This window comes from Camelina sativa, chromosome 2 (genome assembly GCF_030686135.1).
Source record: "Camelina sativa cultivar CO46 ecotype springtype chromosome 2, ASM3068613v1".
Lineage (NCBI taxonomy): Eukaryota > Viridiplantae > Streptophyta > Magnoliopsida > Brassicales > Brassicaceae > Camelina > Camelina sativa.
The window spans coordinates 21,754,827-21,780,366 of record NC_141881.1 but is presented as its reverse complement, the minus strand read 5'-3'; the positions used below and the strand labels follow the sequence as shown (position 1 = coordinate 21,780,366).

The 25,540-nt window shown below is 36.7% G+C and overlaps 5 protein-coding genes and 1 pseudogene across 7 annotated transcripts; 2 read left to right on the top strand and 4 right to left on the bottom strand.

Moving 5' to 3' along the window:
- Positions 1-1,905: 1,905 nt before the first annotated feature.
- LOC104727806 (uncharacterized) lies at positions 1,906-3,359 on the bottom strand. Its single transcript, XM_010446881.2, has 5 exons — positions 3,236-3,359; positions 3,022-3,103; positions 2,716-2,909; positions 2,525-2,603; positions 1,906-2,407 (listed from the first exon to the last, which is right to left on the bottom strand). The coding sequence occupies exons 1-5, from the start codon at positions 3,239-3,241 to the stop codon at positions 2,034-2,036; spliced, it is 735 nt and encodes a 244-aa protein (XP_010445183.2). The 5' UTR covers positions 3,242-3,359; the 3' UTR covers positions 1,906-2,033.
- Positions 3,360-4,823: 1,464 nt separating this feature from the next.
- Positions 4,824-5,573, top strand: LOC147949014 (uncharacterized). The gene has a single exon (XM_087469596.1). It carries the CDS (start codon positions 4,824-4,826, stop codon positions 5,571-5,573), a length of 750 nt encoding a protein of 249 aa, XP_087325722.1.
- Positions 5,574-5,771: 198 nt separating this feature from the next.
- On the bottom strand, positions 5,772-6,750 carry LOC104727796 (heavy metal-associated isoprenylated plant protein 10-like). Its single transcript, XM_010446870.2, has 3 exons — positions 6,436-6,750; positions 6,282-6,360; positions 5,772-6,142 (listed from the first exon to the last, which is right to left on the bottom strand). The coding sequence occupies exons 1-3, from the start codon at positions 6,439-6,441 to the stop codon at positions 5,916-5,918; spliced, it is 312 nt and encodes a 103-aa protein (XP_010445172.1). The 5' UTR covers positions 6,442-6,750; the 3' UTR covers positions 5,772-5,915.
- Positions 6,751-7,522: 772 nt separating this feature from the next.
- LOC104727786 (heavy metal-associated isoprenylated plant protein 10-like) lies at positions 7,523-8,711 on the bottom strand. The gene is made up of 3 exons (XM_010446861.3): positions 8,386-8,711; positions 8,222-8,300; positions 7,523-8,083 (listed from the first exon to the last, which is right to left on the bottom strand). Exons 1-3 carry the CDS (start codon positions 8,389-8,391, stop codon positions 7,857-7,859), a joined length of 312 nt encoding a protein of 103 aa, XP_010445163.1. The 5' UTR covers positions 8,392-8,711; the 3' UTR covers positions 7,523-7,856.
- A 2,895-nt stretch (positions 8,712-11,606) lies between these two features.
- On the top strand, positions 11,607-14,433 carry LOC104727756 (protein REVEILLE 6). Of its 3 annotated transcripts, none has more exons than XM_010446849.3 (8): positions 11,607-12,067; positions 12,642-12,699; positions 13,042-13,165; positions 13,269-13,436; positions 13,533-13,640; positions 13,725-13,834; positions 13,950-14,009; positions 14,101-14,433. In XM_010446849.3, the coding sequence occupies exons 1-8, from the start codon at positions 11,784-11,786 to the stop codon at positions 14,203-14,205; spliced, it is 1,017 nt and encodes a 338-aa protein (XP_010445151.1). In that variant the 5' UTR covers positions 11,607-11,783; the 3' UTR covers positions 14,206-14,433. The 3 variants fall into 3 exon arrangements, with proteins under 3 accessions (XP_010445151.1, XP_010445157.1, XP_019091275.1); XM_010446855.3 differs by having other exon boundaries at positions 11,630-12,067; positions 13,536-13,640; XM_019235730.2 differs by having other exon boundaries at positions 11,630-12,067; positions 13,530-13,640.
- Positions 14,434-18,760: 4,327 nt separating this feature from the next.
- LOC147949013 (uncharacterized) lies at positions 18,761-23,876 on the bottom strand (annotated as a pseudogene).
- Positions 23,877-25,540: the final 1,664 nt, after the last annotated feature.

The following is a 25,540-nucleotide window of genomic DNA, read 5'->3' as shown; positions in this document are numbered from 1 at the left end:
TAGGAATTACCGCAGGAGTAGCAGGGTGATCGGGTAAAAGGGAGTCCCGTGGTGAGGGGACTGGAGAGTCGCGTGTGGGAGGTGATTTTTGATACGATTCTTCCAAACTTCTTTCCAGGGGAGGTCTTCTTGGTCTCGAGGAATCTGATCGCTCCCCCGTCTCTATATTCTCAGGTGCAGATTTTTCTCTCCCCTCGAGGTTTCGATTTGTTGCCTGTCGGTGATCCCTTGAGAGATGGGGAGGTTGGTAAGAATCCATGTTGTACTCTCTTATTTGATAAGGATGGGATCTTTCCTTCTCCGAGTGCCTTCTAGTCGTACATGCACTGCATTCCTGGTTAATATTCCTTGAGGAATATGCTCTTTTGCTATCCACCGACAAGGAGGCCCGATTCGTGTAGTTAGCATTAGCAGACACATAATTTTTTGAGTCTGATTGGCCTGAGATAGTTCTAGGAGCTCTGAAATTATTCTCCGGAGTGTAGTAATTCCTTCGAACTTCCTGGTTTGAGGGTCTTGGTGATAGAACACTTGGTTCAGGAATATGCTTTTTGCTTGTAAGCCCAGGACAGAATCTCGTCTCATGCGTGAGTCTGAAGCAGTGAGAGCAGTGGTTCTTCAAGTTTTTGTAGTCTAGGGTTACTATGGCTTCCTTGCCATCTTGGAAATCTACAACGATTTCTTTGGTCAGGGGCTAGAGACCATCAATGTGAACCCGGATCTTGGCGGAGTCACAGGTAATCTCCATTTCTTCAAGTTCGCCTAGCTCTTTACCTATCATTTCCAGCATTCGAGGCTGCCAGTAATGTTTTGGTAGTCCTTGCAGTTCAATCCAGAACGGGATCTTGGAGGGGAACGTTTCAGAAATCACAGGCTCCCATATTTGAAGGATAACAATCTACTGGCCATAGTGGTAAGGTCTATTGTCCAACACCTGTTGCATATCTTCTTCAAAATCGAATCTGAACTGGAAACAACCACGACCCAGATCTGATCCAGTAGCTTTTCCTTTCAGGTTCCATCTATTGGTGAGGAACGGGAAGAGTGACCAAAGTCTTTGAGCCACAGGTTTTGTTAAACGTCCCATAAGGGTGAGGGAGTTCTCCTCTATCAGAGCAGAGGTATCTAGAGCATGAGCTTGGATTCTCTTCGAAGAGAGGGAGAGTAACTTGGGGCAATTTCTTTTCCTTTGAGATAATGCGGGATTCTGTTCTCCATGATGCCTTTAGTTGTTAGGTTGGAAGTTATCTCAGGGTTGCGAAGAGGATCTTGTAAAAGGTGGTGAGATTTGCAGGGTTATACAGTTTACAAGGGTTTTCAAGGGTTATAACAGTTTACAAAGGTTATCAAGGATGGGAGACGGTGTAGAACAAGTGCATAGCAGAGTGCTTACCAGTGCTCTGCGTGTGCAGGAGGGGAATTTGGTGGTTGAGGGTGCCGGAGGAGGAAGAAATAGCGCCTAAATTCGTCGGAGCCATCACACGGACCAACGTGTTTTGCTTGAGCCCCGAAAAGTCCAGGGGATAATACTTTTAACCGCTAAAAGGGAGTTGGTGAGATTTGGTTTTTTGAAAAGTTATCTCGGTTTTGGGGACATCGAAACTCGTGCCTGAGAGAGTTTTCTTTTGCTATGTTCGACTTACTGTCCTATTCGTTTATTGTGTTAGATTTCTATTAGTGGTGATTTAGTGCCAATCAAGGCTGTGGTTCAAGAGTAATGGGTACTTTAATGGAAATATAACAATCTTATGCGTAAAAAAGCTTATCAGGAGCAGATGTATCAGCCTAAGGGGTAAACACACCGCTGGAGACCTTCTCGTAAACTTTATAGCGAATCTTGTGTTGTTGGGAGTTATTCACTCTATAAAACTAGTGCAATTTCTTTTTTGTTATTTTAGTATGTGATTTTCAATCTAGCCATGTTGGACATGCATATATTATTGAATTTAACTTTTACTTTGACATGTAAATAAACTATCATATTATTACAACGAATTCAATTACTCCAATATACGGCCATTCCAGAACATATTTTATCGACAGTGACACCGAAAGCACTTTGTCCAAATTGAAGTTTTAACAGGTAAATGAAGCCTACGCGCAGGAGAAGATATACGCCGTATATTGGGGTTAGAAGCAGGGGCTGCAGGCACAGGTACAGGCGTAGGCGCAGGTACAGTTACAGGCGTAGGCGCAGGTACAGGCGCACGAACTGGTACATGCGTAGGCGACGTATCGAAATATAACCGATTGTTGATCTTTGTCCCACCAACTTCTGGTCCAGCCTTGATGGTAACGCTAACATATTCATCTATTTCCTTTAGTTTCGTCGACATTGAGATTTTATTAAATTCTCCTCCCTTCACCTCTACTTGATTATCTTTCTTAACCTCTACCGACGTAATTCCTAACCAAAAAAAAAACAATAGTGCATTATTTCAAAAGACTTAAATTATGTAAACATAATAACCATCTATATATGATTCCTTTGGTTTCATATAACCATAGGTTCGTATCAGTGTACCTGAAAACTCCCATATAACTTTCATAACATCACGCTTCATACTATCATCAAGAACTTTAAACTTGAATACAACTATCTCCTGCAAATTAGCAATTCATGGCATAAGTAAATAATTTTAATATATATTTACAGAATTCATACAGTAGATATTTTTAATTGCTTTAAAATAATGTGAAAATTTGCAAGTGAACCTGAATTTTGGGAGTTGTAAGATAATTGTAGACTGTACTTAAACCCGGAATGCGACTTGGCCCGGGTTTTCTCAATGGGTTGATTATGTCAACAGAATTATCTATTTCATATAGTTTGCTCCCCATTTCAATCTTACCAAATATCCCCTTCACCTTTAGTATACCTTTTTCCTTGATGTCTACTAAAGTAACTCCTAATAACAACAAATATTGTTGCTTCAATATTTCAAGCTTGAGATAGATTAAAGTATTCACTGATTTAACTGGTTTCATTGATACTAAAACCATAGATTGTGTTCGGTGTACCTGAATCCATCCAGACAACTCTCATAGCTTCCCGTTTGATGTTTTCATCAGAAACATCCATCTTGAATTCAACTGTCTCCTCCTGCAAATTAGAGCAAGTTCGTTGTATATATATGCAATAAATATATTAAAATTCCTACCGTAGTTTACAGTAAACCATTGAAATTCAATTACTTAAAACTAATAAGAAAATTGTGGAAAAAAACTAACAAACCTGCATTTTTGGAATGTTAAAAAAATTGGAGAGTGAAGGATGAATATGATTGTAAACTCGCAAGCTTCCATATGCTTCCCCGTTTATTTATACAATGTTTTGTTTGTAAGTAGTGAATATAGTAATGATTAGTTAGGTCCAACCAAAATAGTCAATTTTATACATCAAGACCAATACAAACAGTTTTGAGTCTTTTCCAATAATAAGATGGTAGAATATATGTTGAGCAAAGAGAAAAAAAAAACGATGGAAGAATAAAAACAAGTTGAATCTAGTTAAGTCTTTCTAAATGAATATTGTTATCTTTTAGAAAAGTATTTCTAAATAATAAATGGAAAGTGCATGGCATGGTCTCTTACTGGCTTCAACTAATAACGTGTTTTCTCTATTTTTCTTCGTTAGCTACATAATTAAGAACTATTAAACTCAAGACGTAGAGACTATATACATAAAGATCCAGAACCTTACAATTTCTTCGAAGCTAGGAAATACAATATCCAATATTTCATAATTAAATTCACGAAATATTAAAACATAGAGATGTATATTTTTACTTTGTATATATAAAAGAATTTTCATAGAGAAAAATAAATTTAAGGGAATGCCAAGAAGCTTAAACAGCATGGGATAGAGTATGAAAGAATATAATATTCTGTAAATTGATTTATGATCAGATGGATTCGTATAAATATTTGCGAAATACTTGTATTGCTCAGATTTCTCATGGATATAGATCATATATACACGACTAAAAAGAAAATAAAATAGAGAAAAATTAAGACCTAGCTAATTCCTTTTTCAGTAAGTGAATCTTATAATATACTACATTTTACAAGCTTTTGAATATTCGTGAAGAACATATTCTTCACACACGGACTCTTTCATTTACAAGCTTTGAATGTTCGGTCCATCAGCAGCAGACAATAATGGTCTTCAGACATGGACTCTTTCATTTACCAACACTAAAACGAAAAGGATAAAAAACATATACAAAAGGCTGTGGGCAAAAAAAAAATCTATTAAAAAGAAACTTGTGATATAATATTAATACGACGACTCAATGATGAGTTCAAGCTAGTGGTTAGATAATTGACGACGATGGATATACTATAAACGAATTAGATGGAATAAGTGTGGTTATCTTGGAACGAAGTTGCAGGATAACAATAATTTTATCATAGGTTGATTTTTTAACACTTTGGATATCTTGGAAAATGGGACTTGAGTACTTGACCAATCTTACCTTTGCAAAACATCCATACTTTCAAAACCTAAAACTTCCAATCTTACACTTGCAAAATTTTTTCCGCATGTAACGATATTTGCAACGAATATCAATTGGTATTCACATAAGAAAAAAAGAAAAAAAACACAACTCCATCGTAAATTGCTCAATTAACTAAATAATAGTAATACGTTTAAGATTTAATGACACATGTGGGAAAGGTTTGAGCATCTATTTGCTGGTGATAATAAAGGAAAGTTTTGCTTATGAAAAGAGATGATCCCCCAGGTTTCTTTTTGGCACGACACATGGTCCTCTCTAGGCTGCCTAATAGTTACTGCCGGCCAACGAGGCTGCATTGACATGGGAATAGGTCTCTACTCAACCGTTGCAGAGGTTGTCATGACTCATCGTCAACGGCACCATCGCAATGTGTGGTTTAACCAGGTAGAGCAGATTATTGATCGGTTGCGTACTCAAGGACTGGGGACAGGGGACGATGTAGTACTCTGGAAGGGTAAGGGAGACTGCTTTCGGGCCAATTTTAGCACAAAGGATACCTGGGACGCCATAAGACTGCACAAACCGAAGAACACTTGGAGTAGGGGAGTTTGGTTTAAGCATGCTACACCAAAATACTCTTTCCTAGTTTGGCTTGCACTTAAAAATCGCCTTTCAACAGGGGGTCGAATGCAGAGATGGAATGTTGGCGCTCATACGAATTGCATCTTCTGTAATCACAATCTGGAAACTAGGGACCACTTGTTCTTTACATGTCGTTACTCGCGGGAGGTTTGGTCTGGTCTCAGTTCCAAGTTGCTTCTGACGCGTTACACAATCTCATGGACTCACCTCATCCCGCTTCTCATGGATTCATCCCTGGGTCAGGACAAACTATTTCTTCTCCGCTACAGTTTTCAGTTAACCGTCCACTCTTTGTGGGTAGAACGCAATAACAGACACAATGGTGACACCGCTATTCCCTCTGATCAACTTGTCCGACGACTCGATCTTCAAATCAGAAACCGGTTACTTTCTATCCAAGAACAAGGGGATGGGCGATTTCGGGACTGCCTGGTGACATGGCTTGCCTCAAGATATCCTACTTCCTAAGAAACTAGTTATTAATATGTGATATGTATTTCCTTTACTTTAACAAACGCTGCACAAGATGTAATAAAGTTCTTTCGAATAAATTTTATATTTTATCAAAAAAAAAAAAAAAAAGAGATGATCCACGAGACACTATCACTTAAGGTTTGTTTTTGTTGTTGTCAATTGGATGGCCAATACTTAAGGTTAACAAAAAGATAGTAGAAGGCCATTATGAATATAAGCACACCGTAATTTATTATTACAAATGATGGACAAACAAATTTTTAGAAAATGAGATGAAATATTATTAGAATACACTAGTAGTCCATGGAAATCAAACCGATCACGACTTCAAACCAATTACTTAAACAAAGCCAACTTCCAACCGCGGAAAGATGGTGCTTTCTTAACTTTTGGTTCAGGCTTTTTAACCAGTTTCTTATTTTGCGCCGGTTCTCCGTCCGGTTTAATCGCCATAATGTCAACAAATTCATATACCTTCTTCAGTTTCTTCGTCATTTCAAACTTATCAAATTCTCCAGTCACCTTTAGTTCACCTTTTTCCTTCACGTCTATCAAAGTAACGCCTAAAAACAACAACCATTATTGCTTAATACTATTTTAAGCCTAAATAGATGAGCTTTGTCACTAATATTTGTATATAAACCGATCTTGCCATCAGGGCTTAATAAAAACATTGATTTGTACATATTACTATTACTATACCTGGAAAGTCGCATACAACTTTCATAGCTTTCCGTTTGATTCTTTCCTCAAAAGCTTCCAACTTGAATACAACTTTCTCCTGCAAAGATTTAAATTTTAAGTTGTGGTATTTTCTTTTTCTTTTTTGAACTGTTATGAAGAAAAAAAAGCGTACCGGCATTTTCGGAAAATTATATGGACTTTGATAATTGAAGAGAGATGATGTCTAGGAATATGAAATCAATCTCTCGTAGCTTGCTCATAATAAACCTTTGCTTCTCTGTATATATACACGATATCTTTTGTCTGTCTTGAGCTCGGGAATATGCATGGAAACGATTAAGTCAAGTCATCGAAGCTAGAAACTGAATATTATAGTTAATTTGGTATGCTTGAATCAGAATGAATTTAATAAGTTGTGTCTTTCTATAGATTGTTATATATAATGTGTGGCGGCTATGCCTCTTTAGTTTAGTACTTTAGTAGCTTCATCAACCAATACCGTGTTATAATTGTGTATATGCGATATCTTTTGTCTTTTATTATCTCGTCGCAAGAATAATTTAATCGAACCTATGAGGTTATACATAATAAAGAACTTCATAATAATAATTTCGTCGAAGAAAGGAATCATTTGTTGCACAAAAAAAAAAGGAATCATTTATCAGAAAAGTTAAGTTTATGATTTAAATGTTGTTTAGTTAAACATGATAAACAGTTAGAGTGGATACAATTATTATTAAAAACTTAAAGGGAGGTGAAAACTGTAAAGAATACTAACAAATTAAACTGTGATTATCTAGTCGTACTTCGTGTGACGACGACATAATACATGTGCATACAAGCGATCCTATTTCGTTTAGCGTTCTAATTCAAATATGAATTAAATTGGGATAGGTTTTGTATCTCATAATCATAATAGTTTATGTTACCTACGGCTGCTGCCATGTTTTTTTTTTTTTTTTTGTATTAATAAAATATGGATGTTGTTAATACGTAAGTTTCAGCTTCAGCTTGCAATAAACTATAAGATTTATTGATAATTTTTATTTGGTGAAAGCATGAATATATCAACTCACAAACCACTTGACTTCATTGTCATTTGCATGATACATTTCACACAAGCGCTTTTATCTGCCTTATGTTATGTCCAACGACCATGAAAATCAAAATCCGTTTTGGAGACTCATTCCTCATATAAATCTCTTGTATTCCATGTTGCACATGCGTTTTTTTAAAGCGGGTATGCATCGGATAGCAGATTCAGAAAGAATATCGAATGTATTACTCATAACTCATTACAACTTTGAAACATACATGGCAAAGAATACCACAGTCCTTTGTCAATATTGTCATGTAGCTTGAGCTTCAAATAAGAGTTTAATTAATAAGAGAGTTGAGCACCTCACGTTACGCAACACACTAGAAAGCCAACTTGGATGGCACATTTGGACATACAATTACTTGAAACCAAACAAACAATTTGTCTTGATGGACAAACAATTTTGTCATAAAATGGGATGAAATATATCATTAGAATACAGTAGTAATCCGTGGAGAACCAAACCGATCACGCACGACTTCAATCCAAATCAATTACTTAAAGAAACCCAAATTCCAACCACGGAAAGATGGTGCTTTCTTCACTTTTGGTTCAGGCTTTTTAACCGGATTCTGATTTTGCGCCGGTTCACCATCCGGTCCAACCGCGAGAATGTCAACAAATTCATATACCTTCTTGAGTTTCTTCGTCATTTCAAATTTATCAAATTCTCCCATCACCTTTAGTTTGCCTTTTTCCTTCACGTCTATCAAAGTAACGCCTAAAAACAACAAACATTATTGCTTAACACTATGTAAGACTAAATAGATTAAAATCACTTACAGTTGTATATAACCTGGATATAGCTTGCTATCAGAGCTTAATATAAACATTGATTTATACATATTGCTATACGCACCTGGAAAGTCACATACAACTTTCATAGCTCTCCGTTTGATTCTTTCCTCGAAAACTTCCAACTTGAATACAACTTTCTCCTGCAAAGAATTAAATTTCAAGCTAGTCTAGTATTTTGATTTTTCTTTTAAACTATTTGAAAATTTAACGTAAAATAATGCGTACCGGCATTTTCGGGAAACTATATAAAGTTTGATGATTGAAGAAGAGAGATGAAGTAAAGGAATCTGAAATCAACCTCGTAGTCTGCTCATAATAAACCGTTGCTTCTCTGTATATATAGACAATATCTTTTGTCTTGAGCTCCGGAACATGGAAACGAGTAAGTCAAGCCATCGAAGCTAGAAACTGAATATTATTATAGTCAATTTGGTACGCTTGAATCAGGATTAGTAAAAAAGTTTTGAGTCTTACTATATAATAGATTGTTAGAATGTGTGGTGTACCTCTTTAGTTTAGTACTTTAGTAGCTTCAACTAATGCCGTGTTATAATTGTGTATGTGCGATATCTTATGTCTTTTATTTATCTCGTCGATAAGAACGATTTAATCGAACCTATGAGGTTATATACATAATAAAGAACTTCTTAATTAACTTCGTTGAAAATAGGAATCATTTATCAAATAAAGTTAAAATTTATGCATGATTTAGATGTTGTTTTGTTAAAGATAATAAACAGTTAGAATGAATAAACTTATAAAAAAAATCTTAAAGGTAGGTGAAAACTAATAAGATTGCCAACAAATTAAACAAGATTTTTATCAACAACAACAAAAAAAAAAAAAAAAAAAATTAACAAACAAAATAGACAATTAATATAGAAGATGTTCTCCTAAATAGTTTTTTATGTCTTTTTTGAACAAAATCATAATAGTTTATGTTATCTACGGCTGCTGCCATGTTTTCAAATACATATTCTTTGTATTAATAAAATATGGATGTTGTTAATACGTAAGTTTCAGCTTCAGCTTGCTAATAAGTAATAAAAACTTAAAACATTTATAGATAACTTTTATCTGTGAAAACATGAATCACAACTCACAAACTACTTGACTTTCATTATCATTTACATGCTACTCACAAGCGCTTTTATCTACGTTATGTTATGTCCAACGACCATGAAAATCGAAATCCGTATTTGGAGACTCATTCCTCATATAAACTCTTGTATTCCACGTTGCACATACATGTGTTTAAACTAAAGCGGGTATCAATCGAATCGGATAGCAGATTCAGAAAGAGTATCGCATGTATATAACTCATCACTACTTTAAAACATACATGACAAAGAATACAACGTAACAAGCCTTTGGCAATTGGCATGCATGTAGCTGCTTGAGTTTCAAATAAGGGTTTAATTAAGAGAACTGAGCACCTCACGATTAAGCAGCACACTAAAAAGTAAAAAACCAACTTGGATGGGCATATTGGACATACAATTTGATGTTTTATAATGGGCTAAAATACCCATTTTGTCAAAATTTGATGTTGGATGGGCATATTGCCATATTGGACATACAATAATTTAAAACCTCCACAACACATAAAATTTGGGCAATTAAGGGCATCTTTAATGGGCATTTTTAATGGGACAACTTTTTTTTGTGTTCTTAGATTAAATATATAGTGAAAATAATGTAAAATCAGTTGTTAAGATCATAGGTAAAAAAAATGGGAGAGCTAATTTTGGTGTTCTTAGAATAAAGATTTCATAAATTTCTTTTATTTGCATGATCCAAAACAAGCCTTAAAACCACAACGACAGAGTAACAATAGTGATGATATCGATTGAACAAGGATATGATTTGAAACATTGAGTATCACAACAGCAGGCACAAGTCCAATATATAGCATTACACATCATACATTCTTATGTATAAAACTATGCATCAAACAACAAACACAGTAGCACCACGGAGACAGATCAACAATATTGATTAATATATAAAAGTTAAGAAGGCCGTGTGATACTTACAACTTGCAGTGCTAAGCTTGAGTGTACGGAAGCAAATGTCATACAAGGCTTCATTGTCAAGAACCATACACTCATCAGCGTTTTCAACAAGCTGGTGCACAGAGAGTGTTGCGTTGTATGGCTCCACAACAGTGTCAACAGATATAAAGAGAGAAGCTTTAGTACCAGTTAGAACAAAAACGTGATCCAAGCTCCATCTCAACACTCAACGTAGCAAAGAAGGGCACGAACACTACATCAGCGTCAGAGCAACAATGTTACTTGCTGTGTCCTGTGATATTTGCCACTCTAGTGGATCCACTGGTACCCTGGAGAAGAGTTATAGAGTTGTAAATCATGTGGCTGAAAAAGCAAGGGTCTTGAAACCGATTATGTATATACTAGAGGACGATCATGAAACCATTGCCAATTCTGAGATTATTAAAAGTGATATGATGATGAAATATGTAAAAAGTAAAGTCGACGCACCACTGATTCACCCAAAAACAAGTAAAGAGAATCTAGCAAAATTTGTGTGTGTGCAAGACCAAAATCCACAGGGAGAAGACATGAAAATCCAAAGCAAATCAATTTCAAAATCAAATTAACATCACTGATTGCAAAAACCCTAATTCGACAAACATATGCAAAGAGCAATCACACTTTCTCACAGATCAAACGAGCCAAATAATATTCCTCAGTTACTAAACAGCAAATCACTAAAATCAGAGACCGAAGAACAGAATCCAACACAGTAAACAGAGAGAATCGATAAATATAGTCTGAGAGAACTTACGAGACATTGAGTTGGCGAAAAAGGAGACTGAGAATGGCGAGAGAGCATAAGGAATTGGAGAAGAAGAAGAGAAGCGAGAAGACGAAGAGGACAGAGAAAGAGAGGAACAAGTAAGGAATTGAACAGAGAGGTTTAGTGGACGCCATTGATGTGTTTTAATGGCCGGAATACAAACCTTCGTCGGAGAAGATGGTGACCACGATGAGTTACCAGAAACGATTTTGATCAGAACGAGAGAAATAAAAATTTTTCTTTCTCTCCAAAACATCTCGACCAATCACAATACAGGAAACAAAGGAGAACTGGGCTTTAGATCAGTTCTATCTCAAGACCAAAATTTTTGATCTTAGCCCACTATTCTCTTTCTTATTAATAAATTTGGGTAAGAACACACCAATAGTTATGCCATTAAGGATGGCCTAAGAGAAGGTGTAACACCGTACATATAAGACAAAAACAATGTTTGGAAAAAATCATTATTTTACTAAGAAGAGCCTTTTATGGTATAAAACTATAAACCGACGCAAAACATAAATGGAAAAGAAAAAACTTTATTATAAAGTGTTCCAAATACGTGGCACGTTATATCAGGTCACAAGGCTATTTTGCCGACCTTCACAAATGCGTATATATACACATAAAAACTATAGCTTATATTATAATATATAGTTTGTTTATATATCTAATAAATCTATCTGCCCGTCTTCTTCTCTCATTAGCCACATTTTTTTCTTCTCTACGCACAGCTTTAAATACCCAAACAGAGCAAAGAAAAAAAAAAAAAAGCAAATCCCCAAAAATTCGCCTATTTCATGGTCTCTAGAAATCCGAATCCTTCAGACGGATATTTTTTGGATCCGACCGGTATGACTGCTCCGGGTCTTGGACCATCTTTTACAGCCGCAGTTTCATCTTCTTCTTCTTCACCAACGACTTCTTCTTCTACCGCCGTGGCTGTGGCTGCGGATGCGGCGGCGACTGTTTCTTCTTCGTCTGAGGATTTGAGTAAGAAGATTAGGAAGCCTTATACTATTACTAAGTCTAGAGAGAGCTGGACTGAGCCTGAGCATGATAAATTCCTTGAAGCTCTTCAATTGTGAGTATTAATCATTTTGAGTTTTAGCATTTCTCCGATTAATGGCTTTGGTTTTTTAAAAACCGTTTTTGGAGGTTTGATTCGGCGAGATTTAGCTTCGATTTTGGTTGATTAGGGTTTTGTGGTGAATCCTGTGAGCATTCGTCGAGTTTCATTTGGGATTATTGTAATTTTGTGTTTTCATAGTTTTTTATGAGTGTACTGTGCTGAGTAGTGGAATTGAAATTGGAATTGGAATTAGGGCAGATAGATTTGTCTATATATTCACATTTTATCAGATGATCAGGAATCTGATAAAGCATTGAGAAGGTCAGAATATAAGAATGTATGTATTGTTAATGTGTAATTTCTATTGAAATTGGATGAGCTGAGATGTCCTTAAGACGTGTACTAAGGTTGGTAATATAGTGGTAAAGGTATTGGAGTAGTTCTAGTGGAGGCAATGACTTGTCTGTACTGTTTATTCTTTAGTCCGCTGTGTATTGTGATGGGTATCAATCTTAGCTGAGGATTATATTCAGGTTGTTTGGTGGTTGATCTGATATGGCTTATGCTTGTGTTTTATCTTTTTTAGGTTTGATAGAGACTGGAAGAAGATTGAAGCTTTTATTGGGTCAAAGACAGTGATTCAGGTAAAGTAAAAAGAAGAAATATCTTCTGGAATGGATTACTTTGTTTTTCCGCCTACTCTAGTTGTTTGATTCTGTTATCTTTCTCTTGGACCCCTCAGTGTTACTTTGGATTGAGGTTGTTTTTTTTCTCATTTGATATCTCTACAAAGTGTTCTTTTGAAACAACTTTATTTGTCTGGAACTGTTTTGATATATATTAGGAGCAGGGTGTCACATGCTTTTGTCGATGATCACCATGAGATTTAATGAAATGTTATCTGTAGATATTTTCGCTTTTAGAAATGTGAGCTTGCTGAGCTCTGTCTATTATGGCTTCTTATACGGATTTCTTTAATACCGCAGATACGAAGTCATGCTCAGAAGTATTTTCTTAAGGTACAAAAGAGTGGGACGGGTGAACATCTCCCTCCTCCTCGACCTAAAAGAAAAGCAGCTCATCCATATCCTCAGAAAGCTCACAAGAGTGGTACGTAATAACTTCTGCAAAAAAAACACTTTGGAGTTGTAATGACTAATGTTGTTTGCTTATTGAAAAAACTATATTGATGCATTTTTATGGCAATGTGCAGTGCAACCTCAACTACCAGGGTCATTCAAGTCAACATCTGAACCAAATGACCCAAGTTTTATGTTTAGGCCCGAGTCTTCTTCAATGCTGATGACTTCTCCAACCACTGCTGCTGCGGCTCCATGGACAAATAATGCGCAAACAATTAGCTTCACGCCCCTCACAAAAGGTTGGTTCTTTTCTCATTTGCAAGCATTATTATCCGAATGTTATAAGATCTTTATCAAATTTAACTAAACGATGCATATTGTTCTGATGGAAGCAGCAGGAGCAGGAGCGAATAACAACTGTTCTAGTAGTTCTGAAAATACTCCAAGACCACGATCCAACAGGGACACAAGTGACCAGGGAAATGTTGGCCATTCATTAAGAGGTAATTGTCACCTATCTATCTTTTTATTTGTACTTGTACCACATTTACCATTTTTACTAAACAGATCCTTTTTATTTGTTTCAGTTTTACCGGACTTTGCCCAAGTATACAGCTTCATTGGAAGTGTTTTTGACCCATATGCAAGTAATCATCTACAAAAGCTGAAGAAGATGGACCCCATAGATGTGGAAACAGTACGTTTCTTGTCTTTTCAGTTTTACGTTTATATTAATTGATACCATGTCGGTCCAATGATGAACAGATGGTTAAACTAATCACTTTTTGCTCCTTTGTGTGCCCCCACCGCAGGTGCTACTGTTGATGAGAAATCTATCTATCAACTTGTCTAGCCCTGATTTTGAGGATCACGTAAGTATCTCTTAACAAACATCGGCATGTTATAACTCGAAATCCTAACTCAGAACTAACCTCAAAACTCTTGTTAACTTCGAAACAACAGAGACGGCTTCTTTCGTCTTATGATATCAGCTCCGAGACAGCAACTGATCATCATGGTGGAGTGAATAAAACCTTAATTAAAGACCCACCTGAAATCTCTACTTGAAAAGTTTAATAGAAGAGGAGAATTATCAGAAGTGTTCAAGGTCGAGCCAAAAAACCAGATTCTGTTGTGAGTTTTTGTTTGTAGACTGTTGTACATATGAAGATGGAGCTGAGATTGATCGGGTTTAGTTTATGTTTTGTTATATAAATATACGTCTTTTGAATTGAGGATGGTGTATGTACAGTGTGTTATCATAAGTTATATATACCACCACTTGTCTTCTCTCAATTTTATGCCAGCTTTTGTTTACGCAAGCATGTATGTATGTATGTATGTATGTATCAGTGTCTTTGTTTCTTTCAAAAAATTAAATTGATATATAGAGGAAGAACTAGGCCGACTCTGACCTGCAAAACAATATGGATGAAGAACAAATACTGTATACATCTACACTTAACGTTTAAGTAGCGCATTCTGAGATACATAACGTCAAAATTAAACGTACTCCGACCAAGAAAAACAAACACGAGTGGCTAATATAAGAAAATAATCAGAATATGCATCATATCCAAGGAAAAATTATTTTTCTTGAGCAAAAGGATTTATAAGAATGGATCATATAATTTAATTTCACTTTGAAAACTCGTTAGAAGCTTACAATTACTGTTTGAAAGCTTAGACTTCCAATTTAAAATTCGAAATCACAATTTTTCCCCTTTCAGTTCTATATCTCTTTCACTAAACTTTTCAAAAACTCTAAAAGTTGCATCTTTTGTAAAATAGTTTTTTTTGGTGAATATAATTTTACATTCATACCCAAAAAAAAAAAAACAGATTGCTAATGAATACAGATTCTGTTGAGTCTTTGTTGGTTGTTTGTTGTACATATGAAGAAGATGAAGCTGAGATTGATCGGGTTTAGTATTTTTTTTTTTGTTATTAATATATACGTCTTTTGAATTAAGTTATCATGGTGTATGTACAGTGTATTATCATAAGTTACATCTCGTCTTCTCACAATTTTATTTGAGCTTTTTGTTTACGCAAGCATGTATATTGTATCAATGTCTTTGTTTCTTTCAAAAAATATAATTGATATATAGAGGAACAAGAACTAGGCTGACTCTGACCATTGTCAAACCAATATGGATGTATATCGCCTAGATGCACTAAACTTTTCAGTAGCTCATTCTGAGGTATATAACTTAACTAAACGTATACTTCGACCAAGAAAACAAACACTAGTGACCATATTGCATGCATATATATATAAGAAAAGAAGGGAAAAATTAATCTTCTTGAGCAAAAGGATTAGTATAAGAATGGATAATATAATTTAATTTCACCATATAGTATATGTCTAAAGACTTACACAAAAGTCCAAACTTTAATATATAATAGAATAATACGGAAACATAATAAAAAGAGAAATACCCTAAAATAGCACTAAAATCAGTTTTATGGACAATTATAGCACATGTTCTATAAATTTCCAAAAATAGCATTGTTTAACACATAAAAATATTTAAAATTAATTTTTAGAATTTGTTTTTTTATGTTTGGGTTCTCAATTTCACATTTAGGGTATAGTTTTGAGGGGTAGGGTTTAGTATTTTGAATTTAGAATTTAATTTTAAAAGATCAATTAGTGCTATTTTTGGAATTTTAGAGATATTGTGCTAAGTTTGGAAAAAAAAACTTATTTTGGTGCTATTTTTGTGAATCTCCCTAATAAAAAACCATATATATATATATATATATATATATATGTTTAAAGAGTTACAAAAACTTTGGCACTTTGATTTATGACTTCGGAAGACAGAAAAAAATGATCAGCAGGGTATGCCGAATGATCAATGATTTCGACATTTTTAAGGATCTTGTTCAATTTCTTCAATAGTTGTTCTTGATCAATATTTTGTCCCTTCACTGCAAACTGGTTTGGCACGATAGCACAACATGAAGTTTCAACTCCTAACAATAGAAAAAAGTGACAATCATTAACATTGTTTAAAATTCACAAGCCTAAGTAAAATTATGTATGTATATAATAATCGATTTATATAAACAACAAAAAGTGGTTCCAATATAATCGATGGGTGTGTGTAGGTGTACCTGGGAAATAAAGCAAACAATAGAATCCTTTCCTCCATTTTTTTGCGGGACACTCTGCGTACTTGAATACAATTGTCGTCGACTACAAACAATGAAATAAAATTAGGGAGCTTTAGTAAATTCATTATAACAAGAAAAGAAAAAAAGAGAGATTTTGTTCAATAGGTAGTAAGAAAAAGAATGCACCATTTTTTGAGAAAAAAACTAGAAATCTTGGAAGTACGTAGAAGAGAAGATGATGGACAAGAATGCCAATGAACCTCTACGTATATATAGCACTGAAGAATGGATCTTCCCTTTTTTCTTTTGTGGAAGTAATCCATAAAAGCCAGACACAGGGCTGTAACAAATTAAGCATCCCACATATCATAATTTCCAAAATCATAACATATCTTTGACAAAAAAATAAATAATACATTTATCTCTCTAAGATTTTTTACTTTAATATAGAACATTAAATAAGCGAGTTCGCCCTAATTCTCTCTCAGGCACTATAATCGAGGCGCCTCCCTCATCACCATTCTCCGACGCCGGTAGAGCTCCGGCTCGCCGGCGTCGGGATCTCTCAATCTTTCCGCTCTGCTACTACTTCTTCTACCCCTTTAGCTCCTTTCGGCTTTCTTTTTTTCCCCTTTTGTTTTCTCCCTTTGTGTCCCGACCAAACCTCTGTAACTACCCTAGATCTAGACGAAGGCTTGTCCGTGCGCCACTACAGAAGGATCAGGAGTTCGGCGAACCCCATCCTCACCTATTCTCGCCCAGCCTTACCGTCGACGGTTCCAACGTCCCTGTGTTGCTATCTCCCCCGATCCGGTTTGTGCTTCGCCCCTGAAGCTTCCCCTTCCTCCATGGCCCCTGAGTTGTTTTTTGGCGAGGAAGCTCCCAGAGATGCGACTTATCTCTAATTGTGGACCCCGTCTCTAAGATCTATCACACTGGCCCATGTCAACTCCCCTGGCCATCCCCAAAGTCTTTTGGATCTCTACGGTTGAGCTCAGGACTTGATTTTGGTTTGTTAACATCCCAAACGGTCCTACCCATCCTCCAAAATCTCAGGTCTACTTCTTCTATCCCTATGTTAGCTAGTAAACATTTCTTAGGTTCTGTGGTTGAACTCGGTGTCCGAAGAATGCATCTGAGAATCCATTTACCTAGAATGATTTGTAGTAACATAGAGTATGGGAGAACCCGGGTATTTGCTCAAACTGTGAACTCGATTGTTAACTGGAAGAATCACAACCCGTTTATCTCTATGCTAATTAGCGTTTCTAGTTCTTAACAACATCCCATTAACCGCACCACTTTGGTGTTAAACCCAAACCACCAGACCAAGTCTAAATCACATCTACCACTATCAAGCCGACTACATGCTTTGTGTGGTGTTCTTAATCTCCTTAGTAAAGGGCACCGAGTGAGAGAGAACCCACCTGTATTGTTACGGTTTGATTGTTATCCTTGGCTAGTCATGGCTCTAATTTCCCTTGTATGGTCTGTTGTAAAACTCTTGAAGTCTTATGGTCTAATGCCCTGTTTCTCAACACGTGCATCCGACGACTTCAAGAAAATTTTCTGCAGCTCCATCCTCATCACTCGGACTGTCCACTATCGAAGCTACTCCTGGTGCTACCAGTTTATTCCTGACCCTCCTCTTTGGTTGTCAAAGCACCCTACCCTTGACCATCAAACCTTGGTCTACCGAACCCTTGCCAATTTGGTGCTCTTGTTAGTGCCCCTCGCTCCGGTGAGTTTATTGGCTTTGGCTTTGCTATTAACGTCACAATGTCTCTCGACCGTGACTATCTTGTCATCCACCGAACTTCTCGATGATGAGCAATCGAGCTACCATGATCTCTCATGTTCCAAGCCGCTTCTTAGTGACTGTTTCATAGCTCTCATGGATTCTATCTCGATGATATCTATCTATTTCTTTATGGCATTGGGGAATGCCCATCTTTGTAATCTTTATTTCAGTTTAAACTTTGAGATCTCTGCATCTCCTCTCTTTGTATTTGCTTTGATTTGAATGAATGAAAGCATCTGGTTGTCCAAAAAAAAAAAAATATAGAACATTAATAAATTTACGGAAATTATTTGACAAGGTAATTTTCCAATTTAACAAGGTAATACTGTATATTCATGTAAGAAAAAAGAAGAACAACAAATCTATGTCAGAAAAATGAACAAATACACTAGTAAATTTCCAGAAATTATTTTCTTGTCCTTAATTTTCCAGAAATTATTATATACACTTGAGATCTGTTAACAAGGTAATTTTCAGTTTAACAAGGTAGTATATGTAAGAAAAATAAATATAGTATCTTCTTATTATATTAAGTTTGGTATGACCAAAACTTAGGGTTAACAAACTCACATTAAAATGCGACAATTTTTTTTTTTTTTTGGAATCTAATGTTAAATTATATTCAAAAGAAAAATAAACCTTTTACAAAGCTGATATGATCAGTTTATTGAAACATTATATTAAAAGATGAAAAACCAACTAGTAGAATCTTGCTTCAAACCATGCTTGGATAATAGGTCCTCCTCCCTCCTTCAGCGTGCTTGCTCTGTTGCGGACGTTTTTGTCGATGAACTTCACTAGTCTCTCCGTTTTCGAAGGAAGTTCCCCATGACGTATGTCGTTTCTCTCTTTCCAGAGTGAATGGATTGTGTTCTAAAAAGTATAGCCTAGCAAAATTTCTTTGTCGTATTCAAAGTGTTTCCAGTGAGCAGAGACATTATCTCATCCCAGTGAGGGGTGAAACTGTCAGATAAAAGCCTAAACACCAGCGCCTTCCATACCTGCTGGGAGAAAGGGCATAAGAAAAATAGATGCTCACGAGTCTCTAAGTGACCGTTGCAGAGAACACAGTTTGTATTCTCTTGAGCATTCCAATTTCTCATTCTATCCCCTGTTGCAAGGCGATTTTTGATCATCAGCCATGTAACAAAGGCATACTTAGGAGTTGCATTCTTAAACCATATCGATCTGTGGCCCTCCATTTGTGGATTTGCAGTGCGAATATTCACCCAGGTATCTTTTGTTTTGAACTGTTTGTGGTAGCTCTGGTTTTTCCCCTTCCACAAGGCTACATCCGGTTCATCAAGCCTGCGATTTAGTTTATGTTTGAGGAGTTCCTCCTATATCAAAGAAAGGAGAGCATGTCGATGTCTGCGACGCCTATTCATATTCATAGCCTCAGCCATTGTGCTTGCCATAGGTATGCCTAGATCGAGACTACCCCTGGCGCCAAGTTTGTCATAAAGACAACCCAAGGAACTAAAATTATCAAACCAAAAGGAGGTTGATTCCCCGTTCTTTACCTCAACTTTGTGAAACTGTTTTGCTATATCTCTATATTTCAGTAACTTCCTCCAAATCCATGAGCCAGTGGTATGAGTTACTTGTTCCGCCCAGAGAGAACCATTGCGTATGAGATAACGTTTCACCCAGTCAACCCATAAGGAATGCTTTGCGGATAAAATTCTCCAAATCAATTTGAGGACACTCACTTTGTTTGCTTCCTCTAGAGAGCGTAATCCTAAGCCACCTTCACTCTTTGGACGGCAAACATCAGACCATGAAACTTTAGTTTTCTTGGCATTTAAAACAGGACCAGATCACAAGAAAGCAGAACACAGTCTATCAATTTCATGGATACAAGCCTTAGGGAGCCTGAAAGCCGATATCCAGAAATTGGTGAAACTAAAGATCACCAAGCTAATTAGCTGGAGCCGCCCTGCAAAAGAGAGCGTCCTTGCAGTCCAGGAGCCTATCTGTAATCGAACTCTCTCTACAAGAGGTTGATAATCCGCTGATGACATTCATTTAGGCAGAAGCGGTAAGTCAAGATAGCGAACCGGGAGGGAACCATATTCAAATGGGAATTGCTGAAGAATCTCTTGCCTCTGTTCCTGCGTGACGTCCGCTATACATAATGTTGATTTCTCGAGACTGATTCGTAGGCCAGAATGAGTGGCAAAGTCTTCAAAGACCCCCAATGCTCCCTGGGTTGATGTCTTATCTCCTTTCACAAAAACCATCAAATCATCTGCAAAACATAAATGTGTGAGTTGCAGATGTTGACAGTTTGGGTGAAAATCAAAAACTCTGTTACGCGCTGCTATATCGAGCTGTCGGGATAAAACATTCATGCAAACAACAAACAGATAGGGACTAAGGGAGCAGCCTTGTCGCAGTCCACTCATACTACCAAAGTAGCCAGCCAATTCACCATTGACTTGAACAGAAAAAGAGGCGGTGGTAATGCAAGTTTGAATCCATTGGACATATTGTTCTGGAAAGGCTAATGCTCTGAGGAGAGTGAGGAGGAAACTCCACTGAACCGAGTCGAAAGCCTTTGATATATTGATCTTCATTGCACAGTGAGGAGTGACTGAGTCTTTGTGGTAATCCTTAACAAGTTCAGTTGCTAGAAGGAGGTTTTCCATCAACAGTCTATCTTTCACAAAAGCTGATTGATTCGGTGTGATGAATTTTGGTAGAATGATCTTGAGCCGATTTGCAAGAATCTTGGATATGACTTTATAGAGAACATTACAACAAGAGATGGGACTATAGTCCTTCATGACTTTTGCTTTCTTCTTCTTTGGTATCAATGCTAAAATAGTAGAGTTAACCCCCTTCGGCAAAAATCCTGTTCTGAAAAAGGATTGGACTGCAACCATGAAATCCTCTCTCACTATTGACCAGGAAGCCTTGAAGAACTCCACATTGTAACCATCTGGGCCTGGTGATTTATTTGTAGGCATAGCAAATAAAACTCTCCTGACCTCCTCCTTGGTGACCTCATGAGTGAGGAGGCTCTTATCACTTTCAGTACATTTAAATCCCAATATTTGCTCTAGTTCCTCTTGCGACCAGTCCACATAGTCCGCAGGTTTCATGGTGAGAAAATCTGTAAAATACCTCGCGGCTTCTACCTTTATCTACTCCAATGTGTTAACAGTGCTCCCATCTTCACATTGGATTTCTCTAATGTTGTTTCTTGCTTCCCTGAGAGTTGCAGAAATATGAAAAGCTTTGTAGTTTTGGTCACCAACCTTCAGCCAATGTAGCTTTACCTTTTGTTTTAGATAGCTCTCTTCAATGTCAGAGAGTTGCCTCCATTTCTCATATGCTACCGCCTCATCAGAAACTGCTTGAGAAGAGGGACGAGCCATTGTCGCAAGCTGTAACTCGCAGAGGCGTTGATAAGCTGCTTTAGTACGAACTGTGATGTGGCCTACCATATGTTTCCCCATCTTCCTAAAATGAGGTTTCAACCCTTTGAGCATCTTTGAAAACCTGTGCATTGCAGAAGTAGAGTGAAATAGAGGAGGAGAAGCTCCCCATTTTGCTGCTAATTCTGAATGGTAAGCCGGATGCTCTATGATAGCATTTAAAAACTTAAACGGCCTTTTAATCCTTTTCTGGTCACCAGAGATATAGAACCGACACCTGAGATGATCCGAACAACCCCCAGATTCAAATACCGAGTATGACTGATTAAATATCTGCATCCATTGCTGCGTAACTAGAACTCGATCCAGTTTCTTGCAAATAACTCCGTCCTGCCGTTTGTTGCACCATGTAAACGGTTTCCCTGATAAGTCAGATCATTGAGTTCACAATGGCGAACTAGATCTTGGAAGTCGCGCATTCCTGCAGAGATAGAGGGGGAAGAAGCATATAAAGATTCTAAGATTTCGTTAAAGTCACCACATATGAGCCAAGCCTTGTCCTTAAACAGAGGCAAGTCATAATGAAACTGCAGGTCTTGCCATAGAGGTTTCCGGTCTGCAGCAAGGTTTGCAGCATAGACAAAAGTGATAAAAAAACTCCTCCTGTCGCCCTTCAAGTAGTATGGAAACCGTTATCAATTGAGAGGTTTTATAAATTGGAGTGACCCTCACATTACTCCTCCAGACAAACCAGATTTGACCAAAACGATGTTCCTCATAGTTAGAGAGGATAGACCAGTCCGCAAAAACAGAGCGTACCAGTCGATCAGCTCTATTCTCCTTTACTTTAGTTTCCAGTAAACAACCAAAGTCAAAACGATTTTGAGATATCCATTCTCGAACAACTTGATGCTTTTCTATTTTATTAAAACCTCGAATATTCCAAAAGAAACCTGACATCAGAGATTTTTTGGGGGTTGACGTGTCTTCAGTGTAGTAGGAGAAATAATCCTAGAACTCTGCAAACCTTCTTTAGAAAGGAATTTATGACCCTCCTTCGAAGCTCGAGGAAGTGATGGCCGAAGTGACAAAATCTGCCCCTCAAGACGATCTTCCACTGCTTCATCATGTGATTGTTCCTCCTCCGTATGATCTAAAACTTCCCCGCTTTCATCCTTGTCACTAAGACAGGAGAAAGAGTTCTTCATCGTTGAAACCTCACTTTCACGGAGGTCTTGCACTTTACCATGGCTGCGAATACCTTTCGTTGGTGTTTTCCAATCCAAACCATCTGTTTCGCTAGCTTTAGCCTGCTCACCCACAGTGATCATGTTACCATCTAAAGCTGCCAAAGAATTTCCTGGTTGCTTGCCCTGCTGTGGTACTATAATCTTTTCTTGACTAGGCATGGATTTGTCCTTATGCGGACTAGAAGATTGAAGCACACCCGAAGAGAGTATGTTATCTGCAACTTTTCCTACACCAGTCTCACCCAAAGTGTTCGTTTTTGACAAAAAATCGGCACTAATATGACCCCATTTGGAACAAGTGTGACACCTTGGCGGCAACCAAGGGTAAACGAACTCCACAACAGTATCACCACCTTTCGCAGACTTAAAGGAGAAGAACTTTGGTAAACTTTTTGTTAAATCGACCTCCACAAAAACCTTAGCCTCTTCAAATGACTTACATGCCTCTGTATCCGGATGTAGTCGTATAGGTGTCCCTAAAGGACTAGTGATAGCACTGAGAACCTTCCACGAAAAATACTTGGCTGGAACATTTTTAACAATGATCCACAGAGGGATAGTCTTGATTTCCTCCTGCGTTGTTTCAGCAATAGGGCTCCACTTAGATAAAATCCATGCCACACCACATAAATTCCACATGCCACGCCTCAAAACCCTCAACCTAGTTCGCTCATCCTTAATACGGAACTTCACCGTTGTATTATCCACCACAATAACATCGATCTTCATTGTTTTATCACCAAGGGTCCAAATCTTGTTTACCAAAGCATGGATACCTCCAACAAAGGGCGCTTTTGCTAAAAACTTTCCAACGAGGAAATCTTCCCATAGGGGATGTGCATTCTCAAAAACACTATCCGGAATCTTAACCGTAGGCATACCATCAATTTCTTCAACAGCCAGATCAACCTTTTCCATCGCATCAGAACCCTTAGCCATAGAGACCCAGGATCGCTTTGTGGTAGGGTTATGAATAACAGGAGCAGCACCATCCCCTGTGGATCTAGCGTCTAACACTCTGCCCTCAACCAAACCTCCTGCATCACTCTGTTTCTCACCCGTTAAACCCTTGTCAACAACAGCAACATCTAATATCTCACCCTCCTCAACACTACCCCCCGCTACTGCACTACCCGAACGTAAAGAAGCCTCAGCCGACGTCGGAGTAGCCTCCGGCGGCATCGAAAACGTGAGTAGAAAGCAAAAACCCTAACACTTTCGATTTGAACTACGTCTAACACTTTCGTATCCAGTACATGAGCGTCCAAAAAAAAGAATGTAACTTATATAGAGTTTTTGCATCTTTGAATAATCGATTACGTGTACCAAGGGCGAGCCAAAAACCAGATGGTTAATGAGCAAGAAAATGAAGCTGAGATAGATCGGGTTTAGTTTTTTTTTTTTTTTTGTATATACGTCTTTTGAATTAAGGATGGTTTATTATCATAAGTTATATACCATTTTCGTCTTCTCTCAATTTTATTTGAGCTTTTGTTTACTCAAGCATGTCTGTATCGACTGTGACCATTTGCAAAACAATATGGCTGAACACATATATTGCCAATACCCACTTAACTTCTCAGCGCATTCTGAGTTATGAGATATAAAACTCCATAACTTAACCTAGTTCGACCAAGAAAACAAATTTAGTGGCCATAAGAAAAGATGTATACAATCCAATACAAATCATTAATCATCTTGAACAAAAGGATTATTAATATGAATTAATATAATATATATATATATGTATATATATTTTACCGAATACCAAAACATAAATAAACACTAATTTTTTTACAATATTATTAATTTAATTTAATTATTTTATTATATTTTATATTAGTTTTGGTATTAGACTCTGAATTATTTATACGGGAAAAAAATGATCTTCATGGCATTCTAAGTGATCAATAATTTCGACATACTTGAGGATCTTCGTCAATTTCCTTAGCAATTTTTCTTCATCAATACTTTTTCCTTTCACCGCAAAAAAGTTTGGCACAAGACCAGATGCAGTATCAACTCCTAACAATAAAAAGATGATAATTATTAATTATTGTATTCAAAATTCGTAAGTCTAAATAAATTATTTGCACTCGATCTATGATGTATCTACAACAACAAATGGTTTGATTTGGTGAAATATAATCGTTGGGTGAGTGTGTAGGTAGGTGCACCTGGAAAACTTACTGCACATTGGAATCCTTTTCCCCATTTTTCTTTGGGACAATCTGCAAACTTGAATACAATCATCTTTGACTACAAACAAATGAAATAAAACTAGAGCTTCAGTGATTTCATTAAATAATGACATAAGAAAGTTAGGTTCCAACTGGTAACCAGTTTTTAGAAAAAGAACAAAAGAATGTGTTGTTCCCACTTGTTCCTCATTTTTGTTACTATTTATTAGTAATATATTTTCTAAATTCTGAGACATTGTCTCCACACTATTCTTATGCGTTCCCTTTTTTTTTTTGGAATCACAAAAGAAATTTGTTCCTCTCCAAATTTGATGTGGAACAAACAGGAAAAAAAAATTAATTATTTTATTATCCCAATTTTTGACAAAAAGCAATTGTGGTTACTAAAAGTTCCAACAATTCATGTATTGATGTTTGTATGTGGGTATGATGGGTTGAAGTCTTGAAGATGATTGTTTTTTATTCAAATTATTTTTATTTTTCTTTTAATATATTTTTATATGTTATTGTTTGTTCTGTTTTATTGGTTACCATATTTACCATACCATTTGTTCTGTTTTTTCTCTGAACTCATTCCTCTTCATTCATTCTTTATTATTTTTTTCCTTTCCTATTCGTTCCTTTTTGTTCCTGTTCCTCCCCATT

Coding starts and splice junctions, on each gene's coding strand:
- LOC104727806 (XM_010446881.2), bottom strand. Junction 2,604..2,715: donor TTACAACTCCCAAAATTCAG/GTTCACTTGCAA, acceptor GCTAATTTGCAG/GAGATAGTTGTATTCAAGTT. Junction 2,408..2,524: donor AGTTATATGGGAGTTTTCAG/GTACACTGATAC, acceptor TTTTTTGGTTAG/GAATTACGTCGGTAGAGGTT.
- LOC147949014 (XM_087469596.1), top strand. CDS start 4,824: ATGGGAATAGGTCTCTACTCAACCGTTGCAGAGGTTGTCATGACTCAT.
- LOC104727796 (XM_010446870.2), bottom strand. Junction 6,143..6,281: donor AGTTGTATGCGACTTTCCAG/GTATAGTAATAG, acceptor TGTTGTTTTTAG/GCGTTACTTTGATAGACGTG.
- LOC104727786 (XM_010446861.3), bottom strand. Junction 8,084..8,221: donor AGTTGTATGTGACTTTCCAG/GTGCGTATAGCA, acceptor TGTTGTTTTTAG/GCGTTACTTTGATAGACGTG.
- LOC104727756 (XM_019235730.2), top strand. CDS start 11,784: ATGGTCTCTAGAAATCCGAATCCTTCAGACGGATATTTTTTGGATCCG. Junction 13,166..13,268: donor TCAGAAAGCTCACAAGAGTG/GTACGTAATAAC, acceptor GGCAATGTGCAG/TGCAACCTCAACTACCAGGG. Junction 13,835..13,949: donor ACCCCATAGATGTGGAAACA/GTACGTTTCTTG, acceptor CCCCCACCGCAG/GTGCTACTGTTGATGAGAAA.